General features: G+C 45.2%; 1 protein-coding gene across 6 annotated transcripts in view; it reads left to right on the plus strand.

Annotated features, from left to right (window-relative positions):
* Positions 1 to 3,225: 3,225 nt before the first annotated feature.
* Positions 3,226 to 22,305, plus strand: part of LOC146811394 (uncharacterized) — a 66,096-nt gene continuing 47,016 nt past the window's right edge. For all 6 annotated transcript variants that reach the window (XM_085618503.1, XM_085618507.1, XM_085618504.1 and 3 more), the window contains exons 1-8: positions 3,226 to 3,402; positions 12,960 to 13,019; positions 13,518 to 13,580; positions 16,103 to 16,156; positions 16,931 to 16,978; positions 19,536 to 19,580; positions 20,613 to 20,645; positions 20,798 to 20,842. In XM_085618503.1, the coding sequence (XP_085474629.1) occupies positions 3,336 to 3,402; positions 12,960 to 13,019; positions 13,518 to 13,580; positions 16,103 to 16,156; positions 16,931 to 16,978; positions 19,536 to 19,580; positions 20,613 to 20,645; positions 20,798 to 20,842 (415 nt within the window). In that variant the 5' untranslated portion in view covers positions 3,226 to 3,335. The remainder of the gene's footprint in view (positions 3,403 to 12,959; positions 13,020 to 13,517; positions 13,581 to 16,102; positions 16,157 to 16,930; positions 16,979 to 19,535; positions 19,581 to 20,612; positions 20,646 to 20,797; positions 20,843 to 22,305) is intronic.

Genomic DNA, 22,305 nt, shown 5'->3' on the forward strand with positions numbered 1-22,305 from the left:
AAAACGACCTCTTGGAATCGCTCTGGACTTCCGGCCTAAGGCTTGCGGTTACGAGCAGCGGCTCTCAAGCGTGCGCACACCACTCGCTGGACGCTGCAACTGCATTCGCGGCCGCGCTTGTCTTGCCTTGGAGGCTGGCAGTTTCACAGGAAGGCCCGGGTGCAATTCAGCCAGTAACAGACAACTACAACGCGCCGACTTCCTAAACAACGTGAAGTCAGAAACACCACCAAACCAACTAGATGTGTCCTCAAAACGTACCCAGTGCAGAGTCTGTCTCACGACCACCGCTCCCCTTACCCACCCCTGGCCCCCAGGAAAACTCACCCCACACAAGAACCAAAACAAGGGTCTGCCAAGTTGTAGTTGTCAGAGGGAACACAGAACACTTTATTGATGACACTGCAACGCAAAATGAAAGCGCGTCATTAGGGTGGGAGTCATTTTAAGAAGAAAATGCCGCTTCAAGTGCAATAGGAGGCAGAGTCTTGCAAAAATAAAAGGTCCATAATCCATTGAAGGGCAACAACTACACTCATTTAAATTATTTTTGCACATTGCTCTCCATATACACCCGAGTCAAGTGTCTAGAAGTCACATGATAAAGTCAGTGGCTACTTACTTTAATTTCCACTAAAGTACAATTGAGAAAGTTTTCTGTGTTTCTCTCATATGTACAACAGCATGCAACTTTAGACTTTCAACCAGACATGCCATGGGCTCCGTCAGCCAACAGTCATGACAGAGAACAACACAAGAGTACACTATTCAACAACTCGAGCCCAGGCCCCCCAAACGACCAGAGGAGTCACCACCGGAAATGTTCGGATGCGAAGAAAAATCACTGCTCCTTCGCCAGCGCTTTGTACTTTCCCATTTCCTTGCGCAAGCTGCTAGTCAGTCTAGGATTTTTTTCTTGCATTCTGGGATTTGTAGCCCTGGTGGTTCCATTTTAAAATAACACGTTTCCATGTATCTTTTCTAAGCGCTGTAATTAATCTGTTAGTAGTACACAGCTTTATGGCACCCAATTTACTTATCCAGTTTACAAACGCAAAGATTTTAGGCTGGGCCGACCTTATCGGTATTCAAACTCCTCTGCCCATTAGCGTTTCCGTCAGCAGCGATCACTTATCACCAGGGAAGAAGTTATCAATGGGGTAACAGGTGTAATGGCACCAGAGTTCGGTGGTCCCCAAATAAGACTGCTATACACTCCCCAAAAGAAGGGAGGATTAGCCAATTTTACATGTTTACATTTGGACCAATGCATTACACCACTGTAAAAACCCTGAGCTTGCCTGCACACGTCAGGACTACAAGTCCCAGAGAGCAAAGAAAAAAACCAAGATGAGCAACCGGTGCGTGACCTGAAAAAAAGCGCTCTGGTTTCAACTGCTGCCATGGTTTGTTGAACTTCAGAAAACACCCTACTCTTCAAACCTGTGATTTTTAGCCTTGCGATACAAACAGTATACGAGTAGTGCGTAGGTGATCAGGACAGCTAAGAAGGAAGAGTTGGGAGGTTACATGAGAACATGTGCATGAATCATTCAACTTCCACAAAGATTAGTTTGCTTGAACCATAAAATATAATTGAAGTTTTGGTTTCAGTCAGTCAACCAAGAGACACGGAAACTGCCGCCTGTTATGGTAGCAGATAATACCCTGAGATTTCTGGACAAACCAGCACATTGTTGGACTAAGGGTGGGAAACAAATCTGTGACGCTTTGGACTTGCCCCCCTGATGATTGCACCCCGCACCACATCGGCCCAATTAGAATGCAATGCGGCTCAACTAGATGAGGAGAGTTGTCAATAGTAACTCTCCATCCTTCCCACAAAATGAGCCGTTTGACAAAAATGTGACATATGAATGAGAATGTATCAGAAAAACGCATCTTCTAAATTAAATGAGCTGTATATGCTCTCACCCCATTCACACCACTGTTGATGTTTCAAACACCAACAACTTTTGGCACCAAATACAAATAACTCTGCTAAAAAGTCCTGAAGAACACATCAAACTATTTGTATTATTCTATTTTGAAGTTGTTTTTTTTGTGCTAAAATGTGACCACCGACACAAGATCACACGGTACAAACAGCAAGACCTGGTCATGAAGCATGGTAAATAAATGGACATGACAATAGGCAGATGTCCAACAGACGGCAGTCTTATTAACACCAACTACAAAAGGTACACAAATACTCCAGAAAGAGGGAAACTGCAGATGCAAGCACCGGGCAGCTGAAAGGCAAGTAAAAAGGCTTTGTTGTTTTGTTAACCAGTAGGTGACTGTGAACAGTAGAATCTTCGCAAGTAAATACTGAGGCTTGGTTTATTCATGATGCAACACGATTTACAGGCTCGAAACTGCATTTTAGCTACTGGGGTCAAAAAATCCAAGAGATTACTGGAACTTGAGGTGTTTGAAGCATTGGCATAGCCAATAGGTCTCGCCTTTGGGACCTTATAAGTCTTTAGCCATGCAACAGCTGATGTTGTTGCACCAAGGATATTGTGCTGCATAACTAAATACTTACAAGGTTCCAAAGGTGAGACCTATTGGCTATGCCAATGCTTGTTTCATTAGTCACTGTATAATATGTCACTGTTGGTTTTGGTCACTATTCTGGGGCACGAAAGTCACTTGGATCACTTTTTATCCTGTATATAGTGTGAATACACAGTAATAGCTTAACTCCTTTTTTTACGATTGTTGTTTGCAAAATAAAAGCTACACCCATGTCCGGCTGAAGTGGGCTTAAGAGGAATTCATTGTTTTTGGGCTTCAAGTCTAAGAATTTTGACTGATTCTACATTTGGTGTATATATTTTTTTTTCAACATCGTATGTTTTTTTAGACTGTCTATTTTTAATTATTTTAATCCGCGCCCCTTGGCCGAATCCGTAGACACCTGGTAATATTCTTACCCCCGTTTCGACAAAATAAAAGAAAACTGAATGTGAAGAAGCTCAGACATTGCTTCTGGTGTTTGCTCGGCGCAGACTCTTTCGGGCGAGCATCTGGCATTCCGTTTCTTTTCGCAGCCTCTTGCTGTCCGTTTTTTTCTTACACTTTGCAAAGGGTCATTTTACCACCCCCACCTCAGTGCCCATCTGACTTCTGAAACTGGAGGAAGAAGCGGAGGGTTGGGGGGCGTACACTGGGTGTGGTCTGCTCCGTTCCCGCCCTGGCACATCCCTTGATATAGAGCGGCTGGTCCAGTTCTGGCCTGCGCTTAGGGTGGTTGAGTCCTGCTCTGACCTCTGCTCCCCTGCTTGCTCCAAGTTCCACAGTCCATATAGCGCCTTGAGGATCCTGTCACCATGATGGGGAGCACGTGGCTGCGAGTCTCCGTTCTTCTGTGGCTGGCGCGGTGCAGCCTGCAAGGAGGTAAGGGGCGTAGAACCGTGGGGTCTGCCGGCTGGGGTGGGGTGTCCTGTCAGGGTTGGTGGGGTGTGGGACCCGCACCTCTCATCTCCAGTGGGCCTCACTCTCACTGTCTGTGGGACACTTCTTTGCGGACAGATGTCTCTGTCCCAGGGCTTCTCCCTGCCCTTCTTGCTGTACCTGAAGTGTCAGGTGTTACACATGGCCTGTTAACTAGGAACACTGGTATATAGCGTTCTCGTTTGCAGGCCAAATCCACAATATGCGGCCTGTTCCCAGCCATTCGATTCGAATGACGCAGTTTAAGAGCGACGAGAGCTGTGGGTAACTTAAAGGCCTGTCCTATGGAAATATAGGGTCCATTTCTAGGCGTTGTAGGGTTACAACTGTAGGTATTCCCACAATGCAATACGAGCTTTGTATTGCTGTCGAATTCAGCTTTGAATCTTTTGTGTTGTCGAATAAGTTTTCAGAAGAAAAAAATGCTAAATCTAAATCAAGGAAGAAGTGAAACACTAGTTAAGAAAGCAGAGCCCCCCCCCCCGCCCCCCTTGAAGGGCTTGAGGCGGAGAGTCTGACTGTTCTCAGTTCAGGGCATCTGAGGTCTGGAGGGGTGGGCCAGTCAATCAGTTCAGACTGCTGCAGTATAAGGTTTGTGGTGGGGTGGAAGATTGCGTCTCTTGTCAGGCATTTGTATCTAGAAACCTTAGAGGGTTTGGAAAAAGTCTATCAAATGTCTGGCAGGTACACCTGACCGACCTGGGGTGATGGGGCAGAGTCAGTCAGGTCACGCGCGTGTCTGTAAGGTAGTGTCACTAGTGCAGAGTTTGTCTCTCCAGAGGTATCTGTGCATGAAAGGCCTGGAGGACTTCGGGGAGCCTGTCGTGTGTCCGGCCGGTACACCTGACGAGCGCGGAGGGGTGCGGCCGTCAGTCGGATCATGCCGTGTGTCTGTTGGCGTCATCAGTGCAGTGTGTTTCTTGTCAGGCACCTGGCCGCGCCTGAAAGGTCTGGGGGTCTTGGAGGAGGAGCCTGTCGCGTCAGGCCGGTACATCGGAAAGTTTGGTGGTACTGGGACAGAAGTCTGTCTGCTCGTGGCGTGGCAGATATGGAGGGGTGAGGCAGAGTCAGTCAAGCCGTGCATCTGAAGCGTAAGTGGTACTGTTGCAGGGTCTTTATCTTTTCAGGTATCTTTTTAGGAAAGGCTTGGGGAGTAAGAATAGTCTGTAAGAGGCCTCCACGAAAGGTTTTTCGAATGTACCAAATTGCCGGTTTTTTCTCGTAATGGTGGCAAAGAGACATTTAGAGAGGTTTAAGAGACACAAGAAACTTTGAACAAAATTAATGTTTGCATCACCGTTAGAAAAGTGCAGGAATAAAATAGTTTTGTGGGATACAAACTATGAAAAGGTTGTGAACTTTTCAGTTGAACCTTAAACTTCTCACTCCCTAGTTTTATTAATAATGTCTGGGTAAAAGTTTCACACCCTTCACACCAGTTTAACACAGTAATGCAATGAGCATTATCCCAAAAGTGACCAGTTATCCTCTGCAAAGAGCCTGGTACCACACGGTGCACAGTTTTGTGAGTTTTGAGGCCTTTGAGCTAGAAAAAGATTTATTTTTGTTTGACGTCTGCAATTTATGCAGCAGAAGGTGGATAATGTGTCACATGTGATAAATCCATATTTATGCAGAAAATGCTGCTGCTGTAAAATCCCATGATTCTAGTGGCCTTGGGCCTGTATAAGCAAGTGACTAAAGGTGAGGTAACGTTCAGTGAAAGGCACCCTTAGGTCTGTTTTAATCCCCTCACTAGAGCTTTTTCTGAAGCCCAGTTCCAGGTCTAGTAGGGACTGGCCTAATACCTCCTGCACTGCTCGATTGTTTATTCCTGGGCCTGGTCCGTTCTTTCTTTCTTTTTTTCTATCTTTCTTTCTTTGTTTCTTCTTTTTATTTTTTAATTTTATTTATTACATTTTTTTTCTCCACCCCCCTTCTCCTCTCTTTCTTCCTTATTGGTGTCTCTGTGGGGTAGTTGAGGTAGGACACTCGGGTTCGTCTTCTGTGACCAGTGGATTTGAAATCTTGCTTTGCTTGTATTTCTTTGAACCTGAAGGGTCAAGGTCTGTGACCAGTGGATTTGAAATCTTGCTTTACTTGTATTTCTTTGAACCTGAAGGGTCAAGGTCTGTGACCAGTGGATTTGAAATCTTGCTTTACTTGTATTTCTTTGAACCTAAAGGGTCAAGGTCTGTGACCAGTGAATTTGAAATCTTGCTTTACTTGTATTTCTTTGAACCTGAAGGGTCAAAGTCTGTGACCAGTGGATTTGAAATCTTGCTTTACTTGTATTTCTTTGAACCTAAAGGGTCAAGGTCTGTGACCAGTGGATTTGAAATCTTGCTTTACTTGTATTTCTTTGAACCTAAAGGGTCAAGGTCCTGGGTAGAAGAGGAGCCGATGATTCTGAGCTGCTGAAACCACTTTTTATCTGGGAGTTGAAATGATAGATTGGGCGGATTAGATCTCAAATGTCCACGGGTCCACGTCAGTAAGTCCAACCTGCCTATGTCTGCTGAGGGAGGATGCCCAGTAATACCAGGATATGTGGACTCTGCATGTTATGTTACAGTTTGAATGAGTGAAGTTGTAAGGCCCTGATTACAAGTGCCCCAGAGCCGATGGCGATAATCATCGCACCCAATAAAATCGGATACACCCATGACCAGAATTTATTGTTTGCAATAGTTATTGCCTATTGCAGATTTAATCCGTCTAAATGAGGTATAAAATGCAGGTTTTGGTGTTTTCTGTACCAAAAACAACATGTCCCAACATTTACTGGGCATTTGCCCCCGGCGGCATATATTGGTAAGATTGCCCTGTTGATGTGTATCCGGGGACAATTGCGGGGGTGCAGACTAGTATTTACCAGGTGCTGCGAATTCCCCTATTCATCATAACTCCACCCCTTGCACTTGCAGAGGTTTGCAGAGCCTCTTTCACATTGGGTGAATTCTCTTACTGACCCCCGATGTTCCAGATTTGATCAGATTCTTTCATTCTCACCGGTGCCTCTGGGTCACATAGTCCGAACCTAGGCGCAGCCCAGTCCTATGCGGCTCTTCCCTTGCCTCACACCCAGTCATTGTAGCAAAGGAAGTTCACATCGCCTGTGTAGAGGACATTGTGCAGTCGGAATGATGTGCTTGGTTTAAGGAGTAACTGCACATTCATCTTAGTCTGGTGTTGGCCAGGTCTTAGGCTGGCCTTTTTCTTTGGAAAACCAAAATAGTTGTCTGTTTCTTTGCAGGTACAGACGTTGCAGTGCTCTTCCAGTATGTTTAGGCGTGGTTGTAGGCCTTGTTCACTTATGGACCAGAGGACCAGATTGTATTCACAGAGTGGGCACATAACCTTTGTATCATTTTTCAAGTAGATATAGCACTGGCAATCATCATTTTATATTTCATAATATTAGAATATATACTCTTATATAGTGTATGTATATATAAATGTGTATATACACCCCCCCCCACACACACATATATTGGTAGTGATCAAGGCGGTTCGCCGTCAAAACGCGTCTCGGTCGTTGGTGGATTAAATTTATCTTTGCCATCATCTCACGTAGTCGGTGCCTGTCATTCGTCGTTGCCAGGATTGGTAAAAAAATATATAGTTTTTTTTGCTCACCATGCTACCACGGTTTGGACCCAGCCATATGCAAATCAGCCTTCATTGGCTGCAAAACCTGGCATCTTTGCGTTTCTCATTTTTTTACACTGGCTGCAGAGCCTGGCATAGCTGGGTCACTTACCTGTCACATTTGCTGTAAAGCTTGTCACACCTGGCTCTCGTGGGTCTTTTCCTGCGACACTGGATACAGAGATTTAGTTCCTACCCCCGCCTCTGAAACTGGTTTCAGGGCCTAGCTTCCCTGGGTCGGTCTCCTCTGCCATATTGACATCTCTAAGTGTCACCTCTGTCACGCAAGCTACAGAGCCTAGCATTGCCGAATGTTTGTTGTCACACTTATTGCAGAGCCTGGCTTGTCTGGATCAATTTGTTTGTGTCAACATGTTTCTGCTTGCAGTTCATGCTCTTTAGTGTGTATCAGGGTTTTTTTGTATTTTGCTTTCCATAGTGTGTCGAGGTAGGAAGCCGGTCTGTGGTGTCTGTGCAGGGCTCTGGAGGAGTCTAAATATGGGTTATTCTCGGACTGCCCTTTATTTACGTTGATGAGTGGATTTCTAAGGTGGTTTCTCATAGTTTGTATATGACATCTGCATGAGCTTGGCTGGGGATGTGATAGTCCTTGCTCTTTGTGAGATAGTCCTGGCTGGCAATGCCACAGCCCTGGTTGGTGATGTGATAGATGTGGCTGATAACATTCATGATTAGTGATAACATAACCCAAACTGGTGGCATGACAGTCCTGGGTGGGTGTGTAGTGGCTCTGGCTAGTGCGGAGATGAACCTGGCAGGAGGTGCAATAGAAATGGCTGGCAGTGCCATAACACTTGCAGTAGTCCTTGTTGGGGGAGTGATACACCTGGCTGTTGATGTGATAGTCTTTGCTGGTGGCGAAACAGATCTCGGCTGAAGATGTAATATTTCTGGCTGCTGAAGGGACAGACTTCTGATGATGTGGTTGTCCTATCTGGTGATGTGGTAGTCATGGTTGTCGATGTGCTAACCCTTGCTTGGGATTCCAAATTTCTGAATAGTGATGTGTTAGTCCTACCTAGAGATGTGATATTCCTGGCTGGTGATTTGATAGTCCTGGCTGAAGATGTGGTGGTCTTGAAAGGGGAAGCGAAAGTCTGCCTGCTTATGTGGTGGTCCTGGCTGGAGATGTGGTAGACATAGCTGGTGATATGGTAGTCCTGTTGATGGTCTAACCCTTGCTAATGATGTGATGTTCTTGGCTAGTAATGTGATAGTCCTGGCTGGCGACATGATGGTCTTGGAAGGAGATCCAGTAGTCCTATCTGGGAGTGTGGTAGTACTGTCTGGAGATGTAGTAATCATATCTGATGTGCTAGCCCTCCTTTGTGATTGATTTGATAGTCCTGACTGGAGATGCGACGGTCTTGGAAGAAGATGCAACAGTTCTAGCTGGTGACGCGGGAAGCCTTGCTTATGATGTGATAGTCCTGGCTGGCGATATGATGGTCTTGGAAGGAGATCCAGTAGTCCTATCTTGGAATGTGGTAGTATTGTATGGAGATGTGGTGATCTTATCTGATGTTCTAGCCCTTTTTTGTGATGGCTGGCGATGCGACTGTCTTTAAAGAAGATGCAATAGCTCTAGCTGGTGACGTGGGAACCTTGGCAGGTGATGGGATAGTCCTGGCTTGAGATGTGGTAGCCACGACTAGTGATGTGATAATGCTGACTGGAGATGTAGTAACCATATCTGCTGATGTGCTAACCCTTGCCTGTGATTTTCTATTTCTGATTGATGTGATAGTCCTGGCTGGAGGTGTGATGGTCTTGGAATGAGATGCAGTCTGGTTGGTGACGTGGGAAGACTGGCTGGTGATCTGATAGTCCTTGTTAGGGTTCTGGTGGCCCTGGCACCTGATGTTCTTTACCGTGCCAGTGTCACTCCACCCTCAGTCTGCCCTCACTCTCCTCTCTGAAGGAGCCTCCCGGGAGTTCTAGGAGACCCCGGCGGTCTGCCGTTTCTCTCCTGGAGGCCCATCGAGCGCTTTTCTCAGCTCCTCTTCCACAGCAGACAGCCTTCTCAGCACTTTAAATATTGGTTTACACGAATGCCCCGTCTCCTCAGCAGGCAACGCAAACAGACGAGGGATGTTTGCCAGAACACAAAAAACCTTCCCAATTCCGCACAGCATCTTCACTCCTTGGACACATCTTCAGAAAATAAACACGGTTTACACTTCAAGTTCAAAGAATCGTGGACTTCACAAGTAATTCAGATCAAAAGACCTCTCCTCTGACAGGACTGGAAGACTAAACTAACTGAATATCTTGGGATACTTTTAAAGCTGATAAAAAAAAACTGATATCAATACAATTCTGAGGGCAGAGCCATATACCGTATCAATTGCATTTCTAGTTCCCAAAGCTGTGCTTACTTCCTTACCCTAACTTGGCATCTCCAGGGGGGCGGCATAGTTGTGTAAACAAAGCGTAAAGTGACACTCTGAGCTCGTGTCAGTTCATTTATCGGTCTCATGATGTCATATTCAGCCTCCTCTGTGTGATGCCTGTGGTCCTACCTTCTGAGGTGTCACAATCGCCCTGTGCCTCCCTTAGTGTGAAGTCACACTCAGCCAATGGCACGTCCTTTCTGATGCCACACTTTGGCTTATGGCTCCGCCACTCATCCCGAGGCTTTGATGTTTTTTGAGATATTATATGCATCTGTGGTCTCATCCGTGATGTCATCATTGTTCTGTGGTTTGTCTTTTGTGATATCGCGCTCATCTTTCAGTTTGATTCTTTCGGAGGTCGCGCTCGTCTTACCACCTCGCTGTGATGTGACAGTATTTCTCACTGGCTTGATATAAACTGGAATCCTGGAGTTACTTTATGCTACATATTCATGCAGTAAAGCATATAAAGAAGTGATGGCAGAAATGCTTGAATTCATCTCAGCCACTGGTATTTACTTGGGCCCCATCCAAATCCATCTCTATTTTGCACCAATGCCACCTGAGTTTGGACCCAGCCATACGCTTCCATAGCAGTTCCTACTGGACTGTTCCCGTTAGAGCAGGGTTAACATTGATTTGCATATGGCTGGGTGCAAACTGAGGTGGCATGGTGTGCAAAATACCGATGGACTGGGAGGCGGCCCGAGTAATTACCAGTGGATGAGATTAATCCATCACTTTTTGTGTACTTCAGTGTGCCACCCTAAGTGGGACGGGTATGCCCAGAAATGGGTCCAGTGCACACTGTATCACTGGAAATAAGCTATACCTGGCTGATGAGCCGTAATCATGGTGAAACAGTTCCTGGGTTACACAGTTCCAGTTCAGGGAGGGCCTGTCTTGGCAGTTCAGGCTGGTACAGGATCAAGACTGATTGGAATATGGCTGGGTGCAAACTGAGATGGAATGGTGTACAAAATTATGATGAATTGGGATGCGGCCCGAGTAAATTACCAGTGGCTGAGCCTAATTCAAGCATTCCATCCATCAGTTTTTGTATACTTACATACTCATACAGAGCCTTGCTGTGTCCCTCACTGTTAGTAGCAGCCGACACAATGAAGAAGTGGTGGGACAGGTGGAGGGGGTGTGGGGGAGTGCAGGATAGGGAGTGCGGGGGTCAATAATTAAAAAAAAACACTTACCAGAAGCTGCCGGCCACATCGCTCCTTGCGCCTCGGTGTTCTGCTGTTTCCTGGTCCCAGGAGACACTGGGACAGCAGCAGGAACTCCCTGTGCAATCCCCGCTCTTCTCTCATACTATGAGAGCAGCGCAGGGATTGGCCTGAGCGGGCTGGTTTGACGCTCAGATCAGGGAGTCTGTGCTGTTTCTCTAACCCGGCTGGTCAATGCAGCCCGGTAAGAGAAACCTAAGTGCGCATGTGTGTTTGACAAGCCTGAGATGGCCAGCCAAACACACATGCGCATCTCTAAGTGCACAAACCATTCCTCTTCCCCCCCCCTCCCATGGCCCCCGCCCGCCACTCCCTGCACACACTGGCTCAGAGCCGGTAAATGAAAAATAAAATGATTATAGTATTTCGTTTTAATTTTCACTTGCTTGCTCTGACCTGTGGGGCGACGCTCCTCCGCCTATGCGGAGGAGCCGCCCCTGCAGTCTCTGTGGAATTAATTCTTAGTATATGAAGATATATCTGATAAGAAGATATCTTCCAGCTAATAACATTCCCTGCTAGACACAATGAGATGTTGGTGCATGCAAGATTGTATCCGATAGTGCATAAAGCGCTATGCAAAGTTGTTTTCTCTAATGCTCCCCCAGCAGATACTCCTATGTAGCCTGCGGGCCACATGACTGACTCTCTTCGAAAGGGTAGCTTTCGGCATGTGGTGCTAAGTCCTGCTTGAAACCTATAGATTCCAAATACATTTTGCTAGCTCACGGGTTAATGAGCAGACAGCCCGGTAGGCATTCCACCAGCTTATTGCATTTCATATTTCTCCATCATCATGATAGTCCCCAAAACAAACTACAGAGCTTTAACAGTGTCAGGGCTATTAGGCTTATTTGGCACGGAGGACCAATTTATGCTGCATTGCTGTCTAAATTATGTGGTAAAAAATGCAAACTATGCACACATCCTCTGGCAGTATTATTTTCATCCTTTTGACCTAAATGTTTATGGAGAAATCTACAACTGTATATGGCAAATTATGTGTCCAAATGCTGTAAATCTATAATTATGCGGTAAATGTTGCAGCAAAGAATTGCATAAATCCTCTGATTTCACCACTGCCTTTCTTTTATCAACATGTTTACTACTGAAAGGCAAACAAAACCTAACCACTGAAGAGAAGGTTTGGGGGAAAACAGGTCCTTGGAGAATAATTGTGAACCTAAACTATATCCTTCTGGTCTATGCAGGTTGTTGTCTGCCCTTTGAAGAAAACTGTTTTTCAAGCAAAGTACCACAAGCTAAACATGTAATACACGAAATATATAATGGGTGCCATTTGTAATATGGTCCTATATTGGCATCTGGGAGTTCTGATAACATCTACAAACTAATTGGAATTTGACCTTGTGGTTCATCATGATCTCACCAGACACCCTGGATAACACTGACTATCCGAGCACCAAGACACATTCCAGTTTGTGGCATGTGCTTTTAGAAGCTCAATATATTTTCTAGACTAAACAAGGCATAGCACAGTAAACAATCCACCCTTCTGGTACCTCTGGCCTTAAAGGCCGTGAATCAGGGCCTTGCGAGACCCTCCACTCCTAGGTGCCAAATTCAACATCTGTGCATTATGATTTTTACGTAAATATTAGTTTTAAAGCATATTTCTTCACACAAACTAGCATTATTTCCCCCAATAGGCTCAGCACACACGTGTGTTATGTCTGCGGTGCTTTTATGGTTCATTCACATTTCACTTTTTTTTAATGGTTTGGGACATTTTGATGTGTTTTAAAGTCCAAATGCCTTACAATAGTCGACGAAATAGTGTATTAAAATAACTAGTACGATAGCTCGCTGGGTGGGCGGGGGCGCCTGCTTTAGGGATCTGAAGAAACCCTTAATATAGTTCAGTGGGTTTATGTGCATGCTGTGGGGTATCTCTGCGCAACCTGATGGCGAGGCGCACAAAACCTGATGACATAAATTTGAGTTGCTCCAACCTGCTGTAGAGAGCTGTTTATGTGACCTCGACTCTGGATCTGGGCTAGGTGAGATATTTTAGTGGCTGGCTGCCTTCCTTTTTGTCTTATAATGACAACAGCACAACACTTTATTGCTAAGGTAAAACAAAACGTCTATCTTTTGGGAATCTCGTTTTCATGACAAATGTGTACTTGCCCATTTCTCAGAGGTTTACTTCCTGCTTTTTCTTTCCCTACAGCCCTGAAACCACAGGGAGCTGGAGCACTAGGCAACCTGTACCGCCCGTCCTATGTGAGAGGTGAGTCCAGCAGAGGCGAGTCCACCCTTCCATCGCCCACCTCTGAGGGCAGGGCCTCCCTTTACTGGCGCCTCTGGAGCAGTTCTTAATTGCAAAAAATAACATAAGTGCCAGGGCACTAGTCAGGAGGCCACTGCAGTTTGCACCACACAGTGCCCCTGCCATGTTTCAAATAATAGTAACAACACAACTACTAACCATCACAATCCTACAAGTGTGATAATTTGGGACTATTTCAGGCCTCCAAAGGTATACAAATGCCTTCGGTGGCAGGTAATAGTCATTTTCAATGTATAATGAATGAATAATTACCTGTTGTTGTGGTCATTTCTAAATTAGCCAGACAGCACCACCTTGTGGCAGACTGTCACAAGCGCTGGTGTTGACCAATGAGTGCTGGTGCCGAGTACCGGAAATCACCGGCTTAAATTAAGCACTGCTCTATGGGTGCTTCTGTCCCTGGGGCGCCATGTAATGATTACTTTATTTTTCCCTTAGGTGCAGGTGCAGGGGGACCACTGCCTGGAGTAGGCCTGGGGCAAGCAGGGGCCAAAGCAGGAGGTAAGCTAGCAGGCCATGACTAGGAAGAAACCTGCCATGTAGCGATAGCTCTGCTGTCTAAAATGTTTGAACTTGAAGATAAGTCTGCCTACGGACTCTGCAGCCCTAGAGATGGCTGTGAGGTGTGTATCTTCCACACCGTGCAGTGCTCTTACATGTGTATTATATTTAGAATAAATAACTCAGATCAGTTGAACTAAGCTTTGTGACAACAGATTGAGGTGTAGATCCCATTTTCAATTTATTTGTGGCAGATATGATTTGTTTTATTTTATTTGTTATTCTTGGATTAAATTGATACAGGATATTTCTGTGTCATTGAGAAATCTTTTTTCAAAAATGAATTCCATGTAAACACTTGTTATATGTTTATGAGGGTGAACAACCATTACAACGCAACTTTTACAATGCACTGCCATTACAACGAAACTGTTACAACGCAAATGCTGTGACAACGCATGCCATTACAACGCAAGTCTTTACATCGACTTGCACTAGATGGCGTGCTAACATTAAAAATAGTGTAGTTTACTATCCAAACACATTCCCTACTGCAACGTGGACTGGAGTTAGAATAGTAAATTACCCTTTTTTAATGTTAGCACGCCATCTACTGCAAGTCGATGTAAAGACTTGCGTTGTAAAGACTTGCGTTGTCACAACATTTGCGTTGTAAAAAATTCGTTGTAACAGCATGCGTTATAAAAGCATGCGTTGTAACATCATACATCCGTTTATGAGAAGTACCAATGAGGCAATTTTGAACCTCACCCCGCCCCCTAACCCCCTTCTCCCAAAAAATAAAAAGATTGCTGAGACTGATGCCGATGTCCTGGGGTGTTTTCACACCAATGAATGGACTTCAGCAGTTCAAAGCCTCAGAAAATGAGCTAGAAAACAACTAATTACAGTGGTTTTCAGCTTGTTTTCCCTTCCACCTTGTGATACCGTGTCCTCACCGTGTGATGGGAGCCGATATCGTGTATAACATAGTGAAGACCGCTTCTAGAGTATGACCGAGTATATGTGAAGTGAAAAGTGCTAAAGTGGGCACATTACAAAAAGTGATGGACTGGCATCACACACCACCTGGTGTCATGCTTCATCATCTGCCAGTCCTCGCCCTCCAAAAATCGCGTTTGGTGGAGGTCGGGCATACACCTAAAGATAGGGATGCGCTTCTAAACTAAGTGGGGGACCAGAGGGTTAAAAAATGTGATACTTGTATAGCGCACTACTCACCCGCAAGGGTCTCAAGGCGCTTGTACGAATACCGCTGTGGAACCCATCCTGGCTTTCCCTGTGAGGCGTCCACTCCTGGGCACCCCCAAGGTGGGGGCCAGGCATCCTTAGCGTTGTGGGGGCCGTTGTGGAGATTAAGCAAGCTATTGCCCAGAGTTGCAGAGTGAGACTCCATGATTGGAATGGCACCGAGGCAAGAATTATCAGGTCCGTGGAATTTTTGAGCCCAAGACCCACCGAGGCGGGGAATTGAACCCTGGTCCCGGGCTAGAACTTTGCATCAGGGTCTGCCGCTCTAATCATTGAGCCACAATTACAGGGTAATGTGAGTTTAAAAAGCCATAATAGTGCACCTGACAACTTTTTATTCTAATGTGGTGACTAGATGGAAATAAAAACGTAAGTGCGGTGAATAGGGACCTTAATTATCCCATCGCCGCTGGCAGCAGCAGAGTGCTGTACGTGGTCAAAGACAAGAATATAGTCAGCGACTAAGTGGTTAGGAAGCTAGGTTGTAGATGGTTAATGCATTGTGATTTAGTGTTCTTTAAAGAGGTGCATCATTAACCCTTTCCTAAATTGGAGCAGCATTGGGTGATCCTGATGCATATGGGGAAGTTGTGCCGGATCCTGGGTGCTTAGATGGAAAAGGTCTGCTGTCTTGTTTTTTCCTCTTTACACTTCCGAGATGGTGAGCTTGTCTGCAAGATAAGCGATGGTGCGGGTTGTGATGGCGTTGTAAATGATACAACTGGTTATGATAACGGTGAGGACTGGCAAGGGGAGCCGATGGGGCCCTATCAGGATAGGGGTGACGGTATCATATTTATTCAAGCCCAGGATGAGATGTGCTGCAGCATGTAGGATTCCAGTAAGGGGTGTGAGTGTGGAGTCAGGGAGACCATGAATTAGTGCATTACCACACCCTGGATGCGTGAGTACAAGAGCATGAACAGCTATTCTAAAGTCACTTTCCGGAAGAAACGGTTAAACTTTCTTTAGAATAGAGAGCTGGTACCAGAACGTCTTTGTCTGCGTAGATCTAATGGTTAAAAGCATATGGGCAGACAAGAGTTGCCTCCGTAGATCAGTGGTAACATGACTGGCAGGTCTCTTTCTTTAGCGTTGGAGTAAGGACCCTCCAAACACATGTATACTCTGAATAATGAATACAATGCATAAAGTTGTATTATTAAGGAATGAATTGGTTCCATATGATGTATGAGGACTCCTTTTTACCCATGACTACAGCGTCTCATACTTTTTCTCCCCTTTCCCAGGAGCCAGCCTACCACTGGGTGCCCAAGGTGGATATGGAGGTGGACCTAAGCCAGGTAATAAAGCTCAGGGGGACAAAGAGGGTGCCATCCAATTGGAAAGTAGTAAAGCTGCTATGGTCAAAGTGAGGTACAGCCAATGAGAAAGCAGATAGTCCCAAGGCTTGGTGTGGAGACATACAATAGGAAAGAAGGAAGTCGCTGGGCGTGGGAGAAGGTATATATATGAATGAAATTCAGGAAATCACCCGGGATAGGATGGATACATACAAGGGCGCCCTCCAGTGGGACTCCAGGAATCCTCCAAGGCTCACCTGAATACCCAATAGGAACACTAGAAGACACTGAGCACTAGACGGGTGGCTTTGCTTAGGAAAGGACAGCATTTAGGCTGAGCCATGTCTTAGGCACCATTTTGAATTTACGTTGCTTGCCCCTAGAGCCACACTGGCCTATCATGGAGATTTTCTTATAGGCCTTGTATTTTGAGAGAGGCTGGAAGAATTTGAGATAAAAAGGCTTTGGGGCTGCCTGTCGGACCAGGAAGCAAACGGCTGCCTCCCTGCAAAGTAAGGGAAGCCCTGCCTTAGAGCTGCATTGGATTACCCACAATGCAATCCTTCCACCTCATCAAGATGGTGCCTTGCCAAAGCTTATATCAGTTTGTGGTTCACAGATTTTTTTTTAAAAGGGGAAAAAGAGCGAACGAAGGGAAAGAGTGATCAAATGCCCTCCCGCTCCTCCCCTATGAGGCGGTCTCTGGGCTCTTGACTTGCGAGGAGCAGAAGAATACCGGCGGACCAGTATGAGACTGTTTTTCTGTTTTTTCAGGGAAGTATCCTGACAGCGGAGCAGCTCAAGGACGGCAGCTCGGACAAGGTGAGGCAGTAGGCTGGAGAGGATTATCTGGCCCTAGATTTGCGTCCTTTTGTTCAAGCAGCAAACCCGAGTAATGTCTCAATAAGCTTCGCGCAGACTCAAACGCACTATATACCCCAAAAGGAAAAAAGGCCTCTATGGTGCGAACAACGACGTTCCACACTTCAGCACAATACAGTTCTTTATTGACAGGTGACTGATATAGACAATGCCCTCCAATCCCCAAGTTTGGGAAGACTACCCTAATTGTATTTTACATGGATGCATCTTCAAAGCACCCACATATCCCTTCTCTATCATCAGTGACTCTGCTGGGGCTACCACATATATCTGAGTTTCAAAGACACCTTTTTTCCATACTACTCTTTTACTTTCCATGTTATTGCATTCTGGGAATTGTAGTTTTGATTTGGTTGAACGAACCAGTAAACATTTGCACCTGAAAAAAAGTAAGTTGAAAAAGCAAAGTTCAAGATGTGAAAAGGTTTGTCTTTGTGAAATTGAGTCATGTAGTAGACGGGGGGGGGCAGAGCGGAGTCCATTGCCCTCTAGAAAACTGCTACGGCTTCTACCCAAACAACTAACGAAGGGTACTGTCTACAACTGCATTCCTCCCTTCATGTCTACATCTGCTGTGCAGGACATAGAGCTTTGTTTATGTCCATCAACCTCAGATAGTCTTTCATTGAAATTTTTTGCACTCTGGAATGAACTGAGAAATGGAGAAGTTCTCAGGACCTGGATTTTGAATCCAGATGGAATGGATTCAGGTACTGATGCATGAAGGTGCATAAGAACTCATCTCCTTGACCTCCTGGAATGGACTCTGAGTATAAACCCTCGAACAGGAGATGTCCCGTAATATGTCTTGTATCCCTCGCACAATGGACCTCAGGTGCAGCCCATGCCATTAAACCTCCCAAATATTAAAAATGGGAGTTTAGGTGTAAAGGGCTGTGATCACACCACCTCTTTTTAACTTCCTTTGCAATCTGGGTTTTTAGTTAGGGGAGTGCAATGAAACCTTTTGAAATCTATTAACATGCTTTATGCCCAAAATAGGTAGTGTCCTTGCAAACTAAAGATTGGTTGCAACAATGGATTTCTTTTTCTCCTGGGACTGATTTTGAAGACTTTTAGAGTATAAGAGTTGTGTGGCACACTCTACCTTTCCTAAGAATGGGCTCTTAGCAGACCCTTAGGAGAAGAAGGACAGGAACTGCATGTGTGTCTGTCCTTGAGTGGACCATGGCTGGACTCGCCACGTGACACAAGGAAAGTCACTGTTTGGTGTAAAAAGAGAGGATTGGCTAGCAGCTAGTGTTGCCGTCATTGGAACTTGAGGGTTGAATCCCAGACTCAGTGCTTGACTAAACATTAGACTATTCTGGGCAAATCACTTAATTTCCCGATGCCTAAAAAAAGTGGCAATTAATGTTTGTAAAAATGCATTTGTGAAATTCCCACTTGATGTATACACTCTTGTAGATTGCACATAATGTGCAGGGCTCTGTTGCTTCCTTGCTAGGATTGCACTATATAGGCACATCCATTGCTTTTACAAGGGGATTGACGGAGGCATCATCAGAAATCCTGAGGAAAGCAGGCACTTTTCTTGCTGACACAAAATTCCACCCCCCAAAAAAATCTTCCTAGAGACAATCAGATCCACTCGTTACTCTCATATGAGGCTGTATGAACACATTTTGCAATTCTGCTTCTAGCTCCCAATCCACCACTGAAGTGGGCTCTGGACCAGACCCGGACATCCGTCCCTCCTGGGATGGACACTGAGTGTAGGCCACGGAAGAAGAAGTATCAGAATTGGCTTTCTGCCCTCCCTTCTACAACGCTACCACCCCTAAGAAGGACTTCGTGCATGCTCTGAGACACACAAAATGCAAGAAACTGGATTTCCACTGCAATAACCTGGGTGCAGTCACTCAAAGACGAAAAGCTTGGACTGTGTTCCATAGTTGCCAACTGTCCCATTTTTGCAGGGACAGTATCGGCAAGCTTGAGACTGTCCAGGGTAATATTGTTGCAGAAACTGTTCCTCTTTATTACACACCGATACGCAAACAGGAACTTTCTATCTGAAGCAGCCCTGTGCTGCAAAGTGTCCCTGGAATTTTTTTTCAATTGTTGGCAACTATGTACTTGCCAAAAAAGTGCTTTAACACCCCATCAGGGGTAACAAGCACTATATAAATGCAAACCTTTTTCCCTCTTCTATCCCTCCGCTATCCTTCTGAATCCAAATAACTGACTAACATACCCACCACTCAAATTACTTTCATATTTCAATATACTATTTCAACACTAATCCTTTATGGGTTCCAGAGTAGCGTGCTACTCACCGAAAAATCGCTTCAAAGCCTCTTCAGGGGTAGTAAGCGCTATATAAATGCAATTACAATACAATACAATACAATACCATGTGTTTCTTCTATTTCTACTAGATTGGATACTGGGTACTATGAGTTGAAGGAGGGGACTGACGCCCATTGACCAGTCTCTCTCTCTCTCTCTCTCTCTCTCTCTCTCCCTCCTGCAGGTGCACAGAACCTTTATGGACGTGGGGGAAAGCCGAACAAACCAGGTGAGAAGGGTGAGCCCCAGGCCCTTCACTGTGCTGGGTCTCAGGCCTGTCTAAATGGCAGTAGTTGTGAGGAACTGGTGTTTTAACAGGATAGGCTGGCGTATTATGCGCCTGGTGTATCAGCCGGTGGTATATTAGGGGGTTGTCATATCATGCAGTTGGTACATCAAGGACCTGGTATATCAGTGCTGTTACGCCATGGGTCCGGTATATCAGTGCTGGTATGCCATGGGTCTGGTATATGAAGGGACTGACATATAAGGCGGTGGTATATCAGTACTGGTGTGTCAAGGGTCTGGTGTATTAGTGGACTGACATAAAAGGACCTGGTATATCCGTGCTGGTATGCCATGGGTCTGGTGTATCAGGGGACTGACATACAAAAGGGTGGTATATCAGGGAGTTGGTATATCATGGTCCTGGCATATGAGGTGGCTAGTATATCCTTGCAGGTATATCTGATGCTGTTTACATGAAGGACTAGTATATTATGGTGCTGGTATCCTGAGGGCCGGCATATCTATGCACGTATATCTCATCCCTAGTATATCAGGGGGGGTTTACATTAAGGCGCTTGTTGAGTGTATGCTGAGGGTGATAATGGTGCGTGTCAATGGGACTCTGAAGAATTGCATTGCTGGTGGAAGAGGACAACATTTTCCATTCCCTAATGTAGCAGAATGATTGGTTTCATGTCAATCTGCTGAATAAAATGTCCACCCTCAACCTACCCCTTTTATACCTCCCCCTATCATTTCCTCTCATACCTAAGAAGTCAAAATATCACACCCACACAATAGTCCAGGATAGATGTAGAGATAGTTTAGAAATATTTTCTCTGCTTTGCCTGTCAATCTTGCCCACCGCTGCCTAGGTTTTCACCCTTTCTCAGATGGGTTAACTTCAACAGCCTCCTTCCCTTCACTGTACCTGAATCCTTCAGCTATCCCAACCCACTTTCCGATTGTCTCTGGGTCCTCCTGAACTCTCTCTTAACGTGTCCCCCCCAATCTCTCTACCTTCTTCCTGCAGGTTATGGGAGACCTCAACCAAACTACGGAGCAGGTCAGTTCGCTTTCTTTCCTTCACCCTGCGGCCCAGGGCTCAGCTCTTTCGAGAGAAAGAGTCTCACCCTTAGAGTTATGTAGCACCTTGCTAATAAATAAATACATTACATACAATCAGTGATAATATTTTTTTTTGGTATTGATTTGCAGCTTTGGGCCAAGGCAGCTACCCTCAGGCCAGGAAACAGAAAACAGGTGAGTACATGCAGGATATGGGTGCGAGTTACCAGGACTATTCTGCAAATGGAACCATGACTAGAAAGTGTGCACAGTCACTACTAGGGCCCCCTCCAAAATTCCATCAGTTATTACTCGCACTGACCCAGTGCCTAATTTGTGGAAAAATAAGTGCTGGGGCTCTCGTCAGGAGGCCACTGAAGCATGCACCACACATTGCCCCTGCCATGCTGCCAATAATATTAACTAACCAACTTCTAACCATCACACCCCTACAAGTGTGACAATTCAGGCTATTTCAGGCCTCCAAAGCTATAAGAATGGCTTTGGTGGCAAGTAACAGTCATTTTAATGTATATTTAAAGAATAATGACCTCTTGTTTTGGTCATCTTTAAATTAGTCAGACATTGCCATCTAGTGGCAGACTGTCACAAGCACCGGCGTTGACAATTAAGTGCTGGTGCTGAGCACCGGAAACCGCTAGCTCAAATTAAGCACTGCACTGAACAACACGCGGTCTCTGCTTACTTTCTCCTGCAGTTGCACATACTTACCACTAAACCACTAGGGATCAGTGCTCTTATCATCTCTTATCATTTTGCAGGTACTTTTATTTACCACTAGGAATTGCGTTTTCTATTCTCCAATAGTTGTTGTTACACATTCCCCTAAGGCAATGTTTGTTTTACTGTCAGGCCATCTCCCACCCCTTGTCTAAAACAAAGCCACCAGACTCTACTCAATGACAAACAAGTTCTCTATAAAATGGCAAATGCTGCAAGGCAAACAAAAAGCATTTTGGTGCTTGAGAGCACATTTTATAACAAATACATCTGATTGCAGCAGTGTTTTTCAATTTCTCACAATAGATATATGAAAGATTAAAAAAACATGCCAAACATTTCAATAGAGAATTTTTCAGATGCTATCTTTTGGTATTCTTCTTGCTTCAAGTAAATCTTACGTTTAAAATGTAAAAAAAATGCAATCAAATCAGCCAAAGCTTTCAAAGAAAATTTGACAAAAGCTGGAGTTAATTTCAGCCTTTAATGTTGTCACATTTTCTCATTTGTGGTCAAGTGTGACACGTGGCCTGTCCTGGCTTGTTAGCAAAAAGCACTTTGCAAGCTGGGATTTTTGAGCCCGTCAGTATTCAGTACAGTGTTGAATATGAAAGTCGGTGCAAGCCTCGAAATGCAATGCGCTGTTGGCTAAAATACAAGGGCTGGCCAAAGATATTTCGCGAGAACTGCCATGAGACAGCTCTGACATATTTAACAATTGGAACGTTGCTTTTATGTCTAATTCTTGTATTTAAAAATGCAGGTAAAAAAATTGCCAACATGCCCTTGGGAGATAGAACCTCTCGCCCTAAAAGGGTCAAACATTTGACCCTGTATCAGATATGAAATGGTGTGGATTTTAGAGGCCTCATCCGCCTCCTCCGCAACCCACCCCTCCCCCACCAAGATTTTTTAGG

Source organism: Triturus cristatus, chromosome 7, assembly GCF_964204655.1.
Source record: "Triturus cristatus chromosome 7, aTriCri1.1, whole genome shotgun sequence".
Lineage (NCBI taxonomy): Eukaryota > Metazoa > Chordata > Amphibia > Caudata > Salamandridae > Triturus > Triturus cristatus.